Source organism: Miscanthus floridulus, chromosome 12 (assembly GCF_019320115.1).
Source record: "Miscanthus floridulus cultivar M001 chromosome 12, ASM1932011v1, whole genome shotgun sequence".
NCBI lineage: Eukaryota > Viridiplantae > Streptophyta > Magnoliopsida > Poales > Poaceae > Miscanthus > Miscanthus floridulus.
In genome coordinates, this window is record NC_089591.1 from 58,850,927 (window position 1) to 58,870,201 (window position 19,275).

The 19,275-nt window shown below is 45.5% G+C and overlaps 2 protein-coding genes across 2 annotated transcripts; one reads left to right on the forward strand and one right to left on the reverse strand.

The window, feature by feature from the left end:
- Nucleotides 1-557: 557 nt before the first annotated feature.
- Nucleotides 558-14,013, forward strand: LOC136496619 (pentatricopeptide repeat-containing protein At1g77360, mitochondrial-like). Its single transcript, XM_066492348.1, has 2 exons — nucleotides 558-2,235; nucleotides 13,628-14,013. The coding sequence occupies exon 1, from the start codon at nucleotides 810-812 to the stop codon at nucleotides 2,205-2,207; it is 1,398 nt and encodes a 465-aa protein (XP_066348445.1). The 5' UTR covers nucleotides 558-809; the 3' UTR covers nucleotides 2,208-2,235; nucleotides 13,628-14,013.
- Nucleotides 4,968-15,394, reverse strand: LOC136495955 (uncharacterized). The gene is made up of 2 exons (XM_066491724.1): nucleotides 15,348-15,394; nucleotides 4,968-12,094 (listed from the first exon to the last, which is right to left on the reverse strand). Exons 1-2 carry the CDS (start codon nucleotides 15,392-15,394, stop codon nucleotides 11,164-11,166), a joined length of 978 nt encoding a protein of 325 aa, XP_066347821.1. The 3' UTR covers nucleotides 4,968-11,163.
- Nucleotides 15,395-19,275: the final 3,881 nt, after the last annotated feature.

A 19,275-nucleotide genomic window follows, 5' to 3' on the forward strand; every position in this document is an offset into this window, starting at 1 on the left:
TCATATGCATCAGCTGATAACCGCCGTCACCTTTAGCTTTCAGATAAGCTCTTGAAGCGGCGATGGCCCAATGGTCAACTAAAACGGTGCAAAGAAGAACGACACGTGTACCTTACGTCTTAGAGAAGAAGACAGAGTGGGTGGGTTACCTCGCACTGATAATTTACTTTTTTTTTTAAAAAAAATCTGTTTTAAATGAAGATGATCCCCATCTCCAACTACTTTTTGGTATCGCTGCACAATTTCACCTTCACCCGGAGATCACCCACCCTTCAGTTTTGGGAGGACCCGGAGAGCACCTGAGACGCCATCACGCCACGCCACCAACAACTCAGTCAGAACTATTCCTTCGGAGTTCGGAGAACAAAGTTGGGCCTACAATAGATCTCACTTTGGTTGGTGCTGATGGCCCAGCGCGACTGACCGAGGCGTGTGGGCTCAAATAAGCCCAATGGACCAGAATTGAGACTTGAGAGACCCAAACATCGTGGGGGCCCTGCTTCTCGCCTGCCTGTCCATCAATGGCGGCCTCGACATTGTCCCCCAAAACGCCCGACGGCGCTGCTAGTCTCCCTTTGGTGTCGTAGGTGTTCGATTCCAGATTCCAGATTCCAGACTCCAAACTCCGTTCTGCCGTTCTTCGTTCGGCAGTGCGATTTACATTCCAAGTTCTTCAGATTGGAATCCAGACGCGAACCAGGAGATGGGGGATTTGTCAGATTGGAATCCAGACGCGAACCAGGAGATGGGGGATTTGGAATCAGTAGATAGAATAAAAGAGGAGTAGCAGGTAGCCACCGCTTTCGCCGATGGTTACGGCGGCGGAGAAGAGCCCCGAAAGGGAGGAGGAGTCGAACCCGCGCGCGGAGGCTTTTCTGGAGATCATCTGCCGCGTCCCGGCGGGGGAGGTGGAGGCGGCGCTGTCCGCTTGCGGCATCGGCCCCACGGCGGAGGTCGAGGAACTGGTGCTCAAGTCCCTCGAGTGCTACAAGCGCCCCAGGTCCGCCGTCCGCTTCTTCCGCTGGGCGGGGCACTCCGTGTCGCACACCGCCTACGCATGGAACCTCCTTGTCGACATCCTCGGCAAGGCCGCCATGTTCGAGTCCATGTGGGACGCCATCCGCTCCATGAAGCAGGAGGGCGGTGACGGCTGCGTCTCCGTCGCCACTTTCGCCTCCGTCTTCGCCTCCTACTGCGCCAGTGGCAACCTCAAGGATGCCATCGCGGCCTTAGACGTCATGGACCGCTACGGCCTCAAGCCCGACGCCGTCGCGCTCAACTCGCTGCTCTCGGCGATCTGCCGCGTCGAGGGCCGCGCGCAGGCGGCGCACGACGTCTTCGAGCGCACCAAGGCCACCATCCCACCCGACGCCGACACGTTCGCGATACTGCTCGAGGCATGTGAGAAGGAGGGGAACGCGGTGCGCGCCAAGAGCGTCTTTGGCGAGATGATCGTCCGCGTCGGCTGGGACGCAGCCAACGTGGCCGCGTACGACTCCTTCCTCTCCACTCTCGTCCGCGGCGGCCTGTTCGACGAGGCGTTCAAATTCCTGCAGGTGATGCGGAGCAAGGGCTGCTTGCCGGGGATCAATTTTTTTGCTACCGCTGTGGATCTGGTCGTCCGCAAGCGTGACTACCCCAACGCCGTAGCCATCTGGAACGTGATGGTCTCTGAAGCTGGCCTCGTTCCCAATTTCCCAATGTACAACGCCATGATTGGCCTCTACTGCAATGCTGGTAGCATGGACTATGCCCTTGGGCTGCTTGATGAAATGCCCCTCAACGGCGTCTTTGCAAATTCTGTCACATACAATACCATACTGGAGGGATTCACCAAGCATCGCAAGGCTCGTGAGGCTGAAAGTTTCCTAAAGGAAATGAGCAAGAATGAGCAACTGCCTACTGCATCCAATTGCGCTGCTGCTATCAGCTTGTTCTTTAAGGAGTTTAACCCATCTGCAGCAATCGACGTGTGGCGCTGTATTGTGGAGCACAACATTACCCCAGCTGAGGACTCTGCCAAAGAGCTAATAGCAGGGCTGCTTGATTTTGGCAGGTTAACTGAGGTGAAGAGGCGTGCCGATGAGATGATTGACATGAGAGTTGTGTTGTCACGATCCACGATGGAGAATATGAAGCGTGCTTTTGCTAAGGCTAACAGGCACCAAGAATATGACCACATTGCAAGAAGGCTGAAGCGATATTAGCTACACACCTGAATGCTTTAATCAGCCGGTATGTCTTCTTTCCATATGGGTGTATTGACTGTGTTAGTGATTGCCACTGTTTGTATGTGATTGCTGCTCATTTCATCTTGTGTTATTCACTTCCTAATTAGGCCTCATGACATTTTTTTTTTGTTGAACTACCAAGTGGTATTATTAAACTTGCCTAGTTCTTGTATGTGTCAAGTCTTTGTTGCTCTTGGTTGGTGTTACTCTCCTTGTCTTGGTAAATAGGGTCCTTTAACACAATGCAAGGCCTATAGAAAGGACTGTAATATGTTAACATATTCCTTTGATTGCCTCTCACCTCTTTCTTTGCCAAGCCATTGAATGTTTATTCCTTTTTTCCATTACCATTTATGGAATGTCGAATCAGCTTGCACCCAAACTTTTTGAGGAACTTGAATAAGAGAGAACTCACATATTTGATTCATTGAATGTAGCTTGTTTCCCCACCTTTGGTCTAATGACTCCATTGTTATGTCCTTGTTTTAGGCTTTACTAATTTTTCTCTTATAACTATCATTAGTTGTGTTGGTCTTACCAAAATTTCTTACAAGCCAAGCGCTCCTAATATTTTGATTACCTAGCACAAGGGAAGTGATTCATGATCTGATTCAATTCCCTTTGATCAACACCTTGTTTTGCTATTTTGCCATAGCTGAGTCGTCATATTTTAGCTTAGGTTTAGCCAAACTAACATGGCTTGGCAGATGAATTTGAGATTCTTAACCCTGAAGCTTTCAAGACTTTCTTTCCTTGTCATACGCCAAAGCCAAAAGGTGGTGTCTGTTGTGCAATATTCTTCTTTCCTTGTACCCTATTCAAGGTTATTAAGGCGGTAAGGCTAGGCGTGGCGACCCACCCCCTTCCAGACGCCTAGGCGATGCCATACACTTACCCTCACCTACATTAGAGCAGGACAAACATACACTGGTATGCACCTTTTTGCTGCCAATTTTAGACTCTATGCAAGTAGCCACCACCCACTAGCCAGAGCAGTTTATACCCCTATCCAATTATCCAAGCACAAGCAACATCCCACATCATAGGGGTATATCATCTAAGTCCAAGATCCAAAGCATAAGCAAATAGGCAATATAATCTAGACTTCTGCAAAGAGGAAGGACAAAACAGAAAAAGCAGAGGAGGGGAAAAGAGGTACCCGTGAGCCTACATGAAAGGGTGATGGGCATGGCCTCTGGCAGGGAAGCGTGCAGCGGAAGAAGACGTAGAGCCCATGTAGGAGCGGAAGCAGGCAGTCCTCGACGCGCACAGGTCAGAGGCGCGGATCGGCGAGCGAGGACGCGGCGCGAGGTTGGAGGTCGGAAGGCCGTGGAGCAGTAGCAGGAGCCGCGAATCGGCGAAGCAGAGGGGGCGGAAGCGGCTGGATGGGATGTGGCGCATTCCAGGTGCTACCGCCGCCATCGATCTCATCTCTTTCCCTCCCGTCTCTCAACTGGCGAGCTGTAGGGTGCGGCGCGTCTCCGCGGAAAGCATAGGCGCACGATTTTCCCTGCGCGCGCACCCCCCTCTTGTTTTCCCGCGCGATTTTACCTACGCGTGCAGCTACCTTTCATTTTTTTTCTCCGCGCGCGCATCGCTCCGCACACTTCTCCTTACGCCCGCAGTCGCCTTTTTGCTCTTGCGGCATCTGTCCGACGCCTTGGCGACGCCTTTACGCGTGAGGCGACGCCATATGTAGGGAGGTCGCGGCGGGCACGACGCCTCGATTGGAAAATCGCCCAGACGTCTAGGCGACGACTAGGCGACACCTTAATAACTTTGACCCTATTATTAGCTTTCCTAAATGTTTTTGGTCATAATGGAGAAATATTTTATTGCACTATGAAGCATGGGATTTTCGTGGATTGTTGCTCATATTAGGTACGCTTTAATGTTTCTTCCATGTGGACCCTAGAGCGTCTTGACATGTGTTTAGGAACAAACCTCTCGATTCATGTAGTTTCAATGGAATTAAATGAAATGACCACATGACAATGCCATATTGTTGGCTACAAAATGTTTATGTTTCCATCCTAGAAAGTTCTTTGGATGATGCAAGTGAGCTAATGAGAGAATTCAATATGTGCCTTCATTGCCAAGACATAGTTCCTCTACTCGAGATCTAACATGGAGACAACACATAACATGATCTTTTCTCTTGATCTCACATCAACCGACACTCCTTAGTAAATACCTAGTGCTCTTGAATTGTTTTGGCCTCCTGTCATCTCGTGTCCTTCATCTTCCTCTCTTTCTCCATTGCAACTTTGAATTGCATCCTTGTATAATGCATCATCTCCTCCTGTCTTCTTTCGCTACTCCTTTGCACGCCTCATTCCAATGGGCCTCTTTCCTTGTGATGCTTGAGTCGAATCAGCAATTTGTTTCCTCTTCCCACCTTCATCTGCTTTGTCTTCACCACAAAAGATTGGATTAGCAACTATGTCATTGTTACTCTTCTGCGTCTTCCCACCTTTGTGGCGGGTCAAGTGCTTGAAACTTGGGTGAGTTCCTCACTTTGAGCCAACAATGCAGGAAAGGAAATGACCTCTTATTTTCCAACCAAGTCGCCGTTTGGACGTCACACACGCGGGAGAAAAAGGCACTGCATACGGGAAAGAAAGGGAATTGCGTGCCTATAGCTCTCCTGCAAGTAGGCGCCCATTGGGAATCCGTGTGAGTTGAGGGAGGGGGGGGGGGGGGGGGTAGCGATGAGAGACGGGGAGAGAAGAGGGCCGCCGCTGCCGCTGTCTCCTGCTCGTTTCGATCCGCCGCTTGCCCGCCTCAATCCGCGCCCCTACCCCTCCGCTCTTGGATTCGTGACTCCTCGACGGCCTCAACATTCGCGTCGTCGATTCGCGCCTCCAACCTCCGCTCGTTGATTTGGCCTCAACTCCCTCTGCTCTGGCTTCTTGCCAATGGTTCACAACATAAGTACGCCTTCTGTCTTCCTCCCCTCCTGTTCCTCTGTTCTATGTTGTTGTCTGCTCCTTCCTTTGCTTGGATAGTTGAATTGGAGTGTATATTTTTGTTTGTTGCTGGTTTGCTGCTTTGTGCTAGGTTGTTGACTGGTTGTGCTTGGCTCTTCTCTACTCTATAGCCAACAAGGCAACAACACAATGGAGAGTCCAGCTGAATACGATCCCAAGAATGATCCAAAACGTAGACCACTGAACTCGAATGATTCAGGATGGGTTATGGTTATTGGACAGGTTCTGTGACAAGAGAATTATAGCAGGAATTAAAAGATTGAAGAAACATCTAGCTGGTGGCTATAGAGATGTGATTCCATGTCCAGAGGCTGGCACTGAACTAAGGAAAATGATTCAAGAATGCTTGGATGCTACTAACAATGCTGATGAGTTTGATGATGATGATGTATACTAAGAGATGAAAGGCAAGAGTTGGGTGTTACGTCATTAGTAATTAAGTGGTGTTATTAGAGTCTAATTTGTTGCTATTGAGAGGAGAGATTTCAGATTTGCTATTTTGCTACTTTATGTTGTGCACTAGTACTCTAGTGGCACTACTTATTATGGTATTACAAGCTAAGAACCGGCAATCTTAAAGTATAATTGCTTTTACATTCTACTAGTGTCATTATATATTATAAGATATTTGTATGGCATCACCTTGCCTCATGCCTTAAATGCCTAGGTGTCTGGAAGGGGTAGCTCGCCATGCCTTGCCTTACCGCCTTAATAACCATGATATGGATATGGCTTGGGTTGGACATGCAGCTCTAGCCCTGCCGGCCAGCCCATGTGCCTGTGTTGCCTTGGTCTTGCACACCTATAGATTGAGTTGTATTTGGCAAGGATATTGAAGGATGGTTCTGTTTCCATGAGCCGCCCCTATCCACGCCTATATATACATGTACCTTGTACTCGAGATATCAATCTACTATTCTACATATTCTCACAACTTACATGGTATCAAGAGACCGGATCAATCCAATCATCTCCTTCCACTTCCCTTCTTGCGTCTCCTCCTCAATCGCGCGCCTCGCACCACGTTCCCCGCTTGTCTCTGCCTAACTGATCGATCGATCGATCTCGCTTCCCTTCTATCTCCGTGTCGCAGTGCCGCCCGAACCCAATCTCCTGCGCTCCACGTTCCTCCTCATGTCGCGGCACCACCTGGACCCCATCATGTATGGCGATCCCTCATCCATTGCCACTATTGCTGCTACCGCCTACCTGGGAGTAGTCCGCCACTGTCGCCAAGGATCGAGAAGCCGCTGTCGCAGCTGTTGTCCCTTAGGACCTAGTAGCAGCCACCATTGCTACCGCCAAGACCTGTGCTGACGCACTTGCTCAGGATGACTTTGCGAACGTTAGGCCACCCTTACTGCCACGGAAAGCGATGTTGCCGAGGCTTGCGTGCGTGATGTCCTCACCCATACTGCTCCTGCGTCCTCCTCTTGAATCCAATGTACATCACTCCGGCTCGGACAACCATAATTCCATGCCGCCCAATGTTCGCGCTGCTCTCCTTCACGAGGCCACAACTGCCATGGCCAACCTCCATGCTCAGGCTGTCTTTGTCTAGAATATCCGCAAAAAGCATGAGAATGGACTTGAGTAGTGTTTCCTTTTACTGTTTATTTGGTATGGCCATGAGGCTTTTAAACTTTTATTAGGCGGGCACGCCAAAATGCTGAACTTCATGTATCATGATGCTTTTCAATTTATAAGGAAACCTTTCATTAAAAAAAAATCCACAAGCAACTACAAGAAGTGGCGTGACCACTTCCTCGGCATCCTCAGGCAGTTTGCCTTCTCGACCACATCCTCATCGACGACCCTAACGCCACCCTCGTCTAGACCACGTTGGACGTGCATGGACTGGCTATGTGCATCGTCTGGCTTGCTCTCAAGAACCAGCTTGTCGAGTCCATTCATATGTGGCCTTGTCCTATGCCTCTGGCACCCTTTTCCACTGGCCGTTTGTTTTGTCCGGTCATACCTCTTGCTTCCCCACCACAACATGCTTTCTAGCTGCAGCTAGCCCTCCTGCGAGGCCGAAGGACAATTGTCTTCCTTGACTACACCACCATCTTATGATCATCAAGGTCTCACCTCCAACTTCAACATGATGTCCTTGATGCCTCCTCAGCAGAACGAGTGGTACTTCGACATGGGTGCTACCTCTCACATGACTTCCGACGCTGGTATTCTTCTTCGTCTCCACAGTTTCCTATTCCTTCATCTATTGTTGTCGGTAATGGGTCTTTACTCGTTGTTCTAGTTGCACCTAGCCTTATTCAGAACCTTATCTTTGTCCACCAATTCACTTCTCACAACAATTGCTCTATTGAATTTGACCTTGCTGGTTTTGTGAAGGATCTACATGGTGCAATAACTCTGGGCCACTCTACACTGCCTCCCTATCACCAGCGCCTTCCATGTCGCTTCCACTGCGCCCCTTTGTCATCGCTGCCTTAAACATCCTGGTCATGAAGTTTTATCAAGCTAGCTAGCTCTTCTGTTTGTAATAAGAACACCATCACCTTTGTGTGTCGTGCTTGTCAGCTTGGTCATCATTGCCTCAAACCATCACCTGTGTGTGTCAAACTCGATCATAAGGGCCACAAAGGCACCAACCGTAAAATCCTCATCGGTCTTGTGTATAGTCAGAGCTTTTTAGTTAATGCATGGGCAGTCCTTAAACTTTTCACATTGTGCCATCTAGGCCACCAACATGGAAATTGCATTTCCTAGTATTTATTCTTTTCAAGTGGTGCATCACTAGTCCATACCCCCCTTGACATGGGTTCTAGCGCCAGCCTAGCATGCTAGCTAAGTTTGTCGCACATGGCATCCGAGCATACGACAAAGGTGCTCTTCGACCTTTGCTTTGCATGCGAGGACAATGAATGAGAGGCCACCACAAGTGAGACCTCGTTCACCACGTGGTCGATGAAATGCGCCAGCCGAGAGTTGTCTCGTGGAGACCAATCAACATGCCATGTTAGTGCTAGTGCCCACGTGGAGGGTATGGTCCTATGGTACATCAGCTAAAAAGATTAGGGACATTAAAATGCACTTTCATAGTTGGTGAACCTAAGTGACACATTTAAGGGCCACCTATGTATTTAACTCTTTTTCTCTAAATGGATATTTAGAGGACCTTGATGAAGATAAGAGACGGGGATGGTGAAATATTAGGCATAACTAGCATCATGCAACATTCAACACAAGACACATATGTCCTTGACACAACCTAGTCATTAGAGGCAAGTTTGAGGCTCGGATCTATGATCGGAGTTCAAGAATCTTAGATCATGGGTTTGTCTGAAATAATGTCATATGACTGGTGGCAAAACGGCGAGAAAGAGAGGGACTAGCTTGACCAACTCTTGTTGTTGGCTACCATGGTTGTTCATAGCTAAAGCTGATATGGTCACCATCATCAATGTGGAGAAAGAAGCAAGAAAATACATGAGGGAGAGATGAAAGGTCGTGGGTGTGATGGAAGGAAAGGAGGACAAGGCAAGCGAGGCAACACTAGGGTTGAAAGTGGTGACATAGCATGTAGCGAGGAAAGACATGCTCAACCAACAGAGGAGTTGAGAGGAGATGACATGAAGAACAAAGGGTATGCTGGTTGAGTCTATTTTCCTATCTTCCGATGGTTCCATTTTTCATTTTCCCCTTTCTTTTGATTTAGGGGTTTTATCATCCCTTCTCCATTAGATTTTGATCATATAATTGTTATCTAAACTCCGCCTATGGTGGGGCGCCTTTGGTGTCCCAGCACAGCAGGTCCTAAGCCCTGATAAAGGAGGAGGGTTGTGTTAAGCACAACAAGCCAATGTAAAAACTTAGCCACTTTAATGGAGATGAAACTCAAAATTGTCCAACATCGGTTGAGGTGGTTTGGCCATATCCAAAGGAGACCTCCAGAGGCACCAGTGCATTGTGGAGTCCTAAGACAAGCTAATAATATGAGAAGAGGTAGAGGAAGACCGAAATTGACATGGGGAGGCAATAAAAAGAGATTTAAAAGCTTGGGATATACCTAGAGATCTATGTTTGAATAGGAGTACTTGGAAAACAGCTATTGAAGTGCTTGAACTGTGACTTGGGGCTCTTGGTGGGTTTCAACTCTAGCCTACCCCAACTTGCTTGGGACTGAAAGGCTATGTTGCTGCTGCTGCTGTTGTTGTTGTAATTGTTATCTAACTTTATTTGTGAAAGGAATATTCATGCTTAATTACTTTTTCTATTGGCCTAGTGAGTCATTGTAGTCACTCCAAGTCATGAACTAGTGCCCTAAAGAACACCACATTTGCCAATCATTTGCTCTTCAAGGCATTTTTGGCGGTGCATGACCGTGCTCGCGGTAGTTCTTTTTTCTTGCCATTGTGGAGGTGAAACCGTGGGGCAGGATTTGGTTGCATGTGCATTGGCAACTTTGTCATTAGGTTGGATGATGTGGAGCACGAAAGTAATGTGCCCTACCCTCTTTGGCCTTTGTTTTAAGCCACCCACATCTGTCAGACCTAATAAAGATTGGTTTGTGGTGACTATGCTTGCACACCATTATAACATACTGGAAGTGAAGGATCTTTAATGCCTCAATCTGAGCTGCTATTCCTTAAACTTGAATCTGCATTTTAAGGTGTTTGTAGGGATGTTCATGACCTTGTTCTTTAGTGAGTAATTCGCCTATTAGGCGAATGGGGTACCCCTACAGGGATATTTAATGGGGGTGAAATGTCCCTTGTGGGTATAGCGGGTGTGGCGATGTTCTTCTACCCTAGTCCCCTATCTCTTTATGGGGCCCTGCAATTGTAACATGTTGGGACTAGTCATATGTCTGGCATAACTCATAGAAAAGATAGGAGGCTTCTAATCTTGTATAGTCCTATTAATGCCCCTTGATGTTCTCATCTTTCTTATATATTTTTTTGTTGCTTGGATTTTGTGATTAGCCTATGTATGATGTTTTTGTGCCATATTCTCATTTTAGAATTTAATTAATTACTCCTACATCATATTCACTGTGTAAGGGAGCCATTGGGTATCCGCTATTCACGAAGGATGGGGTTGTGGGGAATGCTACTGTGGAAGGGGTGACCTTTAGGGTCCCCTCGTCGAGGAATGGCCCCTGTTGCTATCTGTAGTTCGTTGTCATAGCAATCAACCATCAAACAGTAACACTATTTTTATATTCAAATTACTATATATGTCTAGCATATATGATATATGAATACTTGTACGCAATAAATCCTAATTCCCGTTTTATAATTTTATTGTCCATTATCTTCGTTGCCAAATATTGGTTAGGTCGGACGGGAACTAATGTTGTCAAACATGGTCTCATTGTCGAGAAACCAGATAAGGGATGCTCAACTGCCTACCTGCCTGCCTGTTTAGGAAACTTATGATTCTCACCGTAGCTTGTGAAGTAGAGAGGGAGTGATGTGTGGGCAACCCTGGTCCAGTTTGGTATTTGTAAGATTGGGAAGTGTCTTCAAAACTGCTGCACTACCTATGTTCAGTTAGGGCTTTCACTTCTCAAGAAGTTGGTTGGAAAATTCTAGCTCATATAGGCGATACTACTTGAGTCATAGAGCTTGATCTTTTTTTATGAAGCTGTTATTTTTGTTCATACTGTTCTGTTTTTGTTCAAATTGTTTTTTCTTCTTCTCGAAAACGCAGGAGGGCTGCGTCTCATTATATTAAGAAGAAAGAAAGGGGTTAGAGCCCTACAACACACACCACACACAACCCCACACAAACCCAGGAATTACATTCGCGCCTGAAAAAGGGCAAAGGACGACCAAACACTCAGCCTGTTCGGGAGGCCGTATCGTATCGTGAATTATTTACTGCTGGCTGGTTTGGTGTGAGAGAAAAACACTGTTCTCGGCTGGAAATTTACGATCGTTTACGAGCAAGCGAACAGGCTGACTAGCACTAAGCTAACCACCAAAAAGAGGGGTTGTCAAGGAAGACAGACCCTTGGCTCCTGCTAGATTCCACGACTGGCGCTCTTCTCCAGCAAGGGTGACAACACCACCAAGGTTAGGGGTAATACCATAAAAAATGCAACGATTCCGGTGGTTCCAAAGAGTCCAAGCTCCAAGCACAATGAGAGAGTTGAGACCTTTTTGTATCAATCCACTTGTTGCTCCACTAGCCTTTTCCCACCAGCTATCAAAGGAAGTATCCGAAGGCTGTGGCGACAAGGAGTGGAGGCCGACCTGTCTTAGAAGGAAGTACCAAAATTGTCTAGTAAAGACACAGGAGACAAGGAGGTGGTTAATAGTCTCATCCTCCTGGTCACAGAGAGGGCACTGCTCAGGATGAGGCAGCCCACGACGCGCAAGGCGATCTGCCGTCCAGCACCGATTGTGGGCCACCAACCAAAGGAAAAAACGGCATTTGGGCGGTGCCCAGGTGTTCCAGATCCTCTCATATGGTCCAAACTGAGTAGATCCCAGGAAGAAACTCTCATAGGCAGACTTGGCTGAGTATTGCCCACTAGCAGAAAATCGCCATATGTGGACATCTTCGACATCAGGTTCTAACTCAAAGTTATACAGCAAATCCCAGAGATGGAGGAAGTCCACAATAACACCAACAGTGCGGGCTCCCTTAATATCCAAAACCCAACTGCAACCATTAAGAGCTTCCTGGAAAGTACGTCGCTTCACCCTTCTCTTTGGGATGGCTTCTAGTAGTCGAGGTGCAAGATCAGCAATACACTGTCCATGGATCCAACTTTTGTTCAAATTGTGAATTTTGGAAACCAAAAGTTGATTAAAAAGCTTACTGAATGTTTTTAAAGCTTTGTTCAGACTGTAGAAAAGAAAGCAAAAATGCCTTTTCAGCCTTTTTTTTTGCCTCCCTCTTTTTTCTCAACAAAAAAGGGAAAGAGCTGGTATTATTCTCTCATCATTCTAGGAGCATGGTCTATTTGGAACCACCGTAACAGATGTGTTTGATGGGATTCAACCTAGTCTTAATAGGGTTTTAGCTGTAGTTAAGGACGCACTGCACCTCTGGAGTCTGGCCGGAGCTCAAGGAGTTTCCCATCTCCTTGTTCTAGAGCCGGCCAATGGGTGAGTTCTCCTACTAGTGGTCAAGGCCTCAAGGGTCAGGTCTTTGTCTATAGAGAGACGGATTGTGCCTTGTGAAGTGTGTTGGGGGGGGGGGGGGGGGGGGTTGTAAGGGGTTTTTAAACCCCCGTTTTTCTTCTTAATATAATGACACACAGCTCTCCTGCGTGTTCGAGAAAAAAAAAGAGCTGGTATTAAGGGGTACCCTGGCTTTTCTTGACCAAGAAGGCTACCATGGGACATCTCCTTATGGGTGCATGCATTCTTGTACTTACCTATGTCTCCTTTGATATAAAGCACCCGATGGTGCATAGGAAACCCTCAGATCATCTAGCCTCTTAGTTTGTACCCTCGTGGATGTAATATCTAGGCTGCATCGTGCAGTCAGTGATATGGCATACAATCTACTATGGTGTTTAGTTTTGCGATATGGTGGATGGCCCCAGCTTATGTTATAGCTAAGGAATTGAAGCTGTGAATGTTTTAAGTCCCAGAAATATATCTTGAAGAGTAGCTTCTTTGAAATATTGTATTGTGTCCTCTCTAGTGCTCATGCCATGAGGCCCCAGGAAAATCTGTAGAAATCTCTGTTAGATCTATTTTCATAAATAAGCACACTTTCAAGAGAGTTAGTGTTGCATGTGTTGAAGCACCACAATCAGTCCATCTCTGCATGTTTAAAACACATAAGGAGCCGTTAGAATTAAAGTTGACAATGAGCCATTATTTGACTGTTTATCATATTCTCGTGTTATTAATGATAAGCTTAGACATCTGAAGGTGATATTCTGGAGGAAATGGGCATTTGTTGTATTGCCAATTTTTAAGCCATTCTACTGTAACAGAAGGAATTTAATGCCAACTGACTTCTGGAACCTTAGCTGGTTAATATTCTGGTCTCTATAATGTACTGTTGGAGATCATAACAGTTGCTACTGTCCAAATTTTTGTCGTGTCAAACTGTCCTAAGTAAAGGTGCAGTTTCAGTTGTTTTCAGTTATTGAATATTACTGTCTGAATACCTGGATGATTAGTATTATTGAATATACTGTTAAAGGTCATATGAACCTTTTCTATCTTTGAACTGTTTTTGTTGTCTTCAGTTTGCTAAGTAAATGTGCAATGTTAGTTGTTTTTGTGGCACCCAAAATGGTTAATATTCTGGCACACAAAGATTGGTAGCAAGCCAACAATTTGCTGTCTTATTTTTTCTAAGTTAAATGTGGAGAAATGTCCAAACATTTATTTGAACTAGCCGTTATTTATACATTCCAGTGTAATTATTACATTTGGCAGTTCATTTATTTCACATTAACATGTACAGAAACTTTGGGGCTCACGGGGTAGAAGTTTAACGCTTGGACTGCTGAATTTCCTGACTACCAAAGGTTTTGGACTAGCCTGGATCCTGGAGGCCTGGAACTATACTCTGATCCCACAAGCAGTGGTCGGGATGTTAGTGTAGCTCTCGTCGATTCCCGATCCCATTTTGTGCTAGTTTTTTGCTGGTTACTGATTCTGGTGCAATAAGGGGCTAGTTTAGTGACGCTGCATGTTATCACTTTTTTTTTCAGAATATATGTTATGAATATCAAATTGGGTTATGTAATATCAGAAATTCCTGGCTGTCAGCGTCAGGCGCCTATGCTGATCCTTTGACCCTATTCCTGAGCTACAATTTTTCGTACAAGAAGCTTTTAACTTATTTTTTTCGAGAAAGTTTAAGCTTTTGCTGTGTTCTCGTTGTCATTCTTTTAATCAGATTGTTAGTTGATCTCCACCAATAGGCCTAGGGTCTTTGGATCTGCGTCCTAATCGGGGGTGTCAAATCCTAATATGGTTGGTGGGCCCCTGTCGCACAACACTATAAATAGAGAAGTGGGGAACTGGGCTCGGATAACGAAGTTGACCGGAGCCGCCGTGACCACTCACAGAAACCTAATCCGATCTAACGAGAAGTGCTGCTAGCGACGGGATGCCCCACCGCACTGCCGTCACCTCTGCATCGCCCATGCAGTGTCACCACCGGGCCACTGGACCTCGCCTCATCGCCACTGGTCGCCACCACTACGTCGGAGCTGCCACGACATCGGCGTCCATGGACCGAATGGTGAACTAGACCAAAGGTACATCAACAGTTTCCCTATCTAGAAAGAAGCCTACCCTATGATCTACGTTTTAGAGGCACTATTGTATCTTACAATGGTATCAGAGCCAAGGTCAAAGTATGGGGTAGAGCATTGAAAAAAATTCAAAGAGAACAAGGGTTCAATCCGTTTTGGATTAAAACCCTAACCCTAACCGGGTAAAAGAAAACAGAAAAGGAACCGTGGGGGTGGCGGATGTCATCCAACTCCCGGTCACCACCGCCACCGAGCGGGGAAAGATGCCGCACCGCCGTCTTCTCCGGCGCACGACAAGAAAAGAAATGATCCCGTTTGGATCTAAGAATAAAGAGGGTTACCCAAACCCTAATCGGGTGAAACACAGAGAAGAGAAAGGGGAAAGGATCTCAAGAACCCTAACCCTAACCCACGAATCAGTCTCGGGGAAGAAGAACAGTGAACCCTAGAACGAATCTCCATTTCAATCGGCAAAGAATAGAGAAGAAAATCCAGAAAAGATCCAGAAGAAAAGAAGGGGAAAAGAACCCTAACTCGCGACGAGGAAGGGAAGAGAATGATTCGGTACAAATAGAAAAGAATCTAATAAATGAGATGAATCGAATCGAACAGATACCCTAACCCTAGATCCCCAAATCGGTTGAATCCGAGAAGAAAAGAAAGGAAAACCAAAGAAAGAAGGATAGTGGGTCGGATTCCAAACCCTAGCCCTAGATCTAAACCCTAATCCCCTACACCGGTTCGGATAAGAGGAAAGAAATCCAAATCGGAGAAGGGGAAAGGGGGAAAGAAACCTACCTTGTTGTGCGCAGGACTGACCCTTCGCTGACGCGGGAGAAGAAGACGAGCTGGGGGAGCTGTTTCACCCGGGCTCGGCCAAGGGGGCGCCGCGGCCAGGCCACTCGACGGTGGCGCGCTCACTCGCTAGGGAGCACGCACGCCGACGAAGGGGTCGGCGACGGCGCCATGGCTCTGCCGTCCTCGCTCGCGCTCGCTCGGTGCTGCGTCTGCTCGATCGCCGCTCGCCTCGCTGTTCTGAGGAGAGAAGAGAGAGCGGCGAAGAGAGAGAGAGCAAAGGGGCGAATGACGCTAGGGTTACGGGGGGCCGACACGGCGCTGGTTTTGACCGGCCAAAACGATCGCTCGGCCGTCCGATTGAATTCAACGGCGCAGATCGCACGGGCCGCATCACGGCCCAGGCGGGCGAGCGCGCCGCGGCGCTTTGCCAGCCCAGGCCCACGTTGCGGCCTGGTAAGGCAGCGCGCGCGCCAGAGAGAGATGGGCCGGGCCGTTTTGCCGGCTGGGCTGAATGCACATTGATCAAATGAATCAGTTTTTTGTTTTTTTTCTTTTTTCAGTAAATGTTTATTTCCTGGAAATTAATTGATGGCTTAAAGAAAATAAAAAAGAGATTTGTCCTGTGGGCAAAATTCATTGAATTGAATTATTTTTTCGCTGCTAAAGAAATAGTTGATTCTCCAGTTATTTTGAACCAACGTGATATTTAATTAGAGAAAAAGAGAGTTTTTCCACTGCTAAATAAATTATTTATTCTCCAGTTATTTTGAACCAATGTGATATTTAATTGGAGAAAAAAAGATTTTGACATGATTATGATGTTATTTTCTGACCAACGTTGTTAATAACAATATCGTAATTTTAATGATTTATGCATTAATTCTATTTCTGCCCAACGGTGATGTAGAATTAGTGTATAAGAACAGTTGTAAATTTTAATGATTTATGTATTAATTCTATTTCTACCCAACGATGATGTAGAATTAATGTGTAAGAACACTTGTATGTTTGATAGTTACCTCACTATGTCCTACTGATCATGTGGCACCGGTGAGGGAGACAAACAAGATTGATGCCGCTTGGGCAACTAAAGAGAGGGATTTTGAATCCTAAAAGATGTCCTATGACTTTGAGCATAGGAAGAGAGTCATTGTCAACAAGAATTTTTTGGCTGTGATAAAAAACACGATTGAGCCTGCAATTATGGGCTCAATCCCAGAGTGTGACACGGCCACCGAGTATCTCGATAGAATAAAGAGTCAGTTCACTGGCTCTTCAAAGACATGCTACCTAGCTGATAAAGCAGCTAGTGACAGAGTGTTAATCTGGAAATGGTAGCATAAGAGAGCTCACGATGCGTCGTCGAAATTATGGCACTGTCGTTTATGCCATATTTCAAGGGGAAGAATAGAAAGACTAGTTAAGAACAATATTCTTCCTCCATTAGAACTCTCAGATTTAGAACAATACAGAGAATGCATAAAAAAAGTATGTAAAGAAAATTAAGAAAGATGCTAAACGAAGCACAGGAATTTTACAGATCATTCACACAAACATCTGTGGTTAGTTTCCTATAAAGAGTGGATGGAGACGTTAAAAACCGCCATTCATATTCTCAATAGAGTACCAAATAAGTCGGTGCCCAAAACACCGTATGAGTTATGGATAGGAAGAGTACCCTCACTAAACACTTACGTATGTGGAGAAGCTCTGCTGAGGCTAAAATATTTAACCCAAACATTGGGAAGCTAGATCCTAAAATAGTAAGTTGTTATTTCATTGGCTACCCAGAAAAGTCAAAAGGTTTTCGTTTCTATTGTCCAGAGAGACATAAAGTTTATGGAAACAAGACACGCTATCTTTCTAGAGGATGAATTAATGAGGGGGAGCATGGTAGCTCGAGAAATTGATCTTAAAGAGAAGCGGGTGTATGTGCCCACTTCAATGATTCATGAGCTATTTTTCTCACTATTTGCTGTCGCTGCACCGATAGTGTCAGATACTGTGGTGCCAGTACCTGTTGTTATTCCGCCTGTAGCAACAATGAATGATGATAAGGAACCTGTTTTTCAGGATCCTATAGAACCTATTGCCACACATGAGGGGGAGCAACAATAGTCTCAAACAGAAGATGTGCCAAATATGGAGGGCCCTAGAAGGTCTCAAAGAGTTAGAAAATCAGCTATTACTGCTGACTATGAAGTATACAACACTGAGGAATTTCAAATAGATGATGATCCCACCTCATTTGAAGAAGCCATGAGAAGTGATCATTCATCAAAGTAGCTTGAGGCTATGGAAATGAAATGAAATCAATGAATGCCAATATAGTTTGGGACTTGGAAATAATTTCTAAAGGAGCCAAGACAGTAGGCTGTAAATGGATCTACAAAATAAAACTTGACTCCCAAGGGAATATAGAGAGATATAAAGTGTAACTTGTGGCAAAAGGCTTTACGCAAAGAGAAGGGATTGATTACAATGAGACCTTTTCTCCAGTCTCATGTAAGGATTCCTTCAGAATCACAATAGCATTAGTGGCACATTACAATTTAGAATTACATCAGATGGATGTAAAGACATCATTTCTCAACGGGGACTTGGAGAAAAATGTTTATATGGCACAACCGAAAGGTTTTGTCATGGAAGAAAAAGAACAAATGGGATGCCGCCTAAAGAAATCCATTTATGGATTAAACAAGCTTCAAGACAGTAGTACTTGAAGTTTGATCAGACAATAAAAAATTTTAGGTTTTAAAGAGAATGTAGAGGACAATTATGTCTATGCAAAGTTTAAGAATGGGAAGTTTATCTTTCCTGTCCTGTATGTGGATGATATCTTACTTGCTAGTAGTGATGTCAATCTACTGCTGGAGATAGAAGTTTTTGTCCTCAAAATTTAATATGAAAGATCTTGGTGAAGCTTCGTTCGTTCTAGGGATCGAGATTCACCGAGATAGAAATAAATGGGTATTAGGACTGTCACAAAAGACATACATAAAAAAGATCTTAAAGAAATTCTGTATGCACAAATGTAGTCCTTCACCTGTTTCTATAGTCAAGGGCGATATATATGGAGATTTTAAATGCCCCAGGAACCAATATGAGATCGATCAAAAGAAAGTGGTTCCATATGCTTCAGTTGTCGGAAGCTTATAATATGCTCAAGTATGGACGCGCCCTGACTTGGCATTCGTTACCGGGTTACTTGGCAGATTCCAGAGCAATTCTGGAACAGAACACTGAAAATTAGTAAAGAAAGTCTTGTGTTATTTGCAAGAAACGAAATGCCTCATGATGACGTATAGAAGATCTGATTCACTCCATATAGTGGGATATTCATATTCTGATTATGCAGGAGATGATAGAAAATTCACGTCTGGATATGTATTCACTCTCGCAAGGGGAGCTATTTCATGGAAAAGCTCAAAGCAAACCGTCAGTACATCGTCCACAATGTATGCCGGTTTGTAGCGTGTTATGAGGCAACGGGGCAGGTGAACTGGCTAAAGAAGTTCATACCCGGTTTTAAAGGTGGTTGACGGCATCTATAGACCACTTAAGTTATACTGGGATAATAATCCGGCAGTATAGTATGCTCACAACAATAAGTCAAGTGGTGCTGCCAAACATATTGACACAAAGTATATTGTTGTGAAAGATAAAGTCTGGGATCATGTCATAAGTCTTGAGCATATAAGTATAGAAAAGATGCTCACGGATCCGCTAACAAAAGGCTTACCACCCAACGTGTTCAGAGAATATGTAGCTAGCATGGGTTTAAAGGAAAGCCTAAAATTCCTGGAAAAAAAGGCTCAAAGATAAGTATTTATTTCAGAATAGAGTAGTGTGTTGTAGCTGTTAAATCTATCGGCAATAGACCGTGACGATGAGATATGCTCTATGCGCTAATCTGTAATGGAATGAACAAAAGTAAATGATATGAAATTGAAAAATAGTAATGAGATCAAGGGGGGGAATGTTAGTTGATCTCCACCAATAGGCCCAACAACCTATTGGGCCCTTGGATCTGCGCCCTAATCGGGGGCGC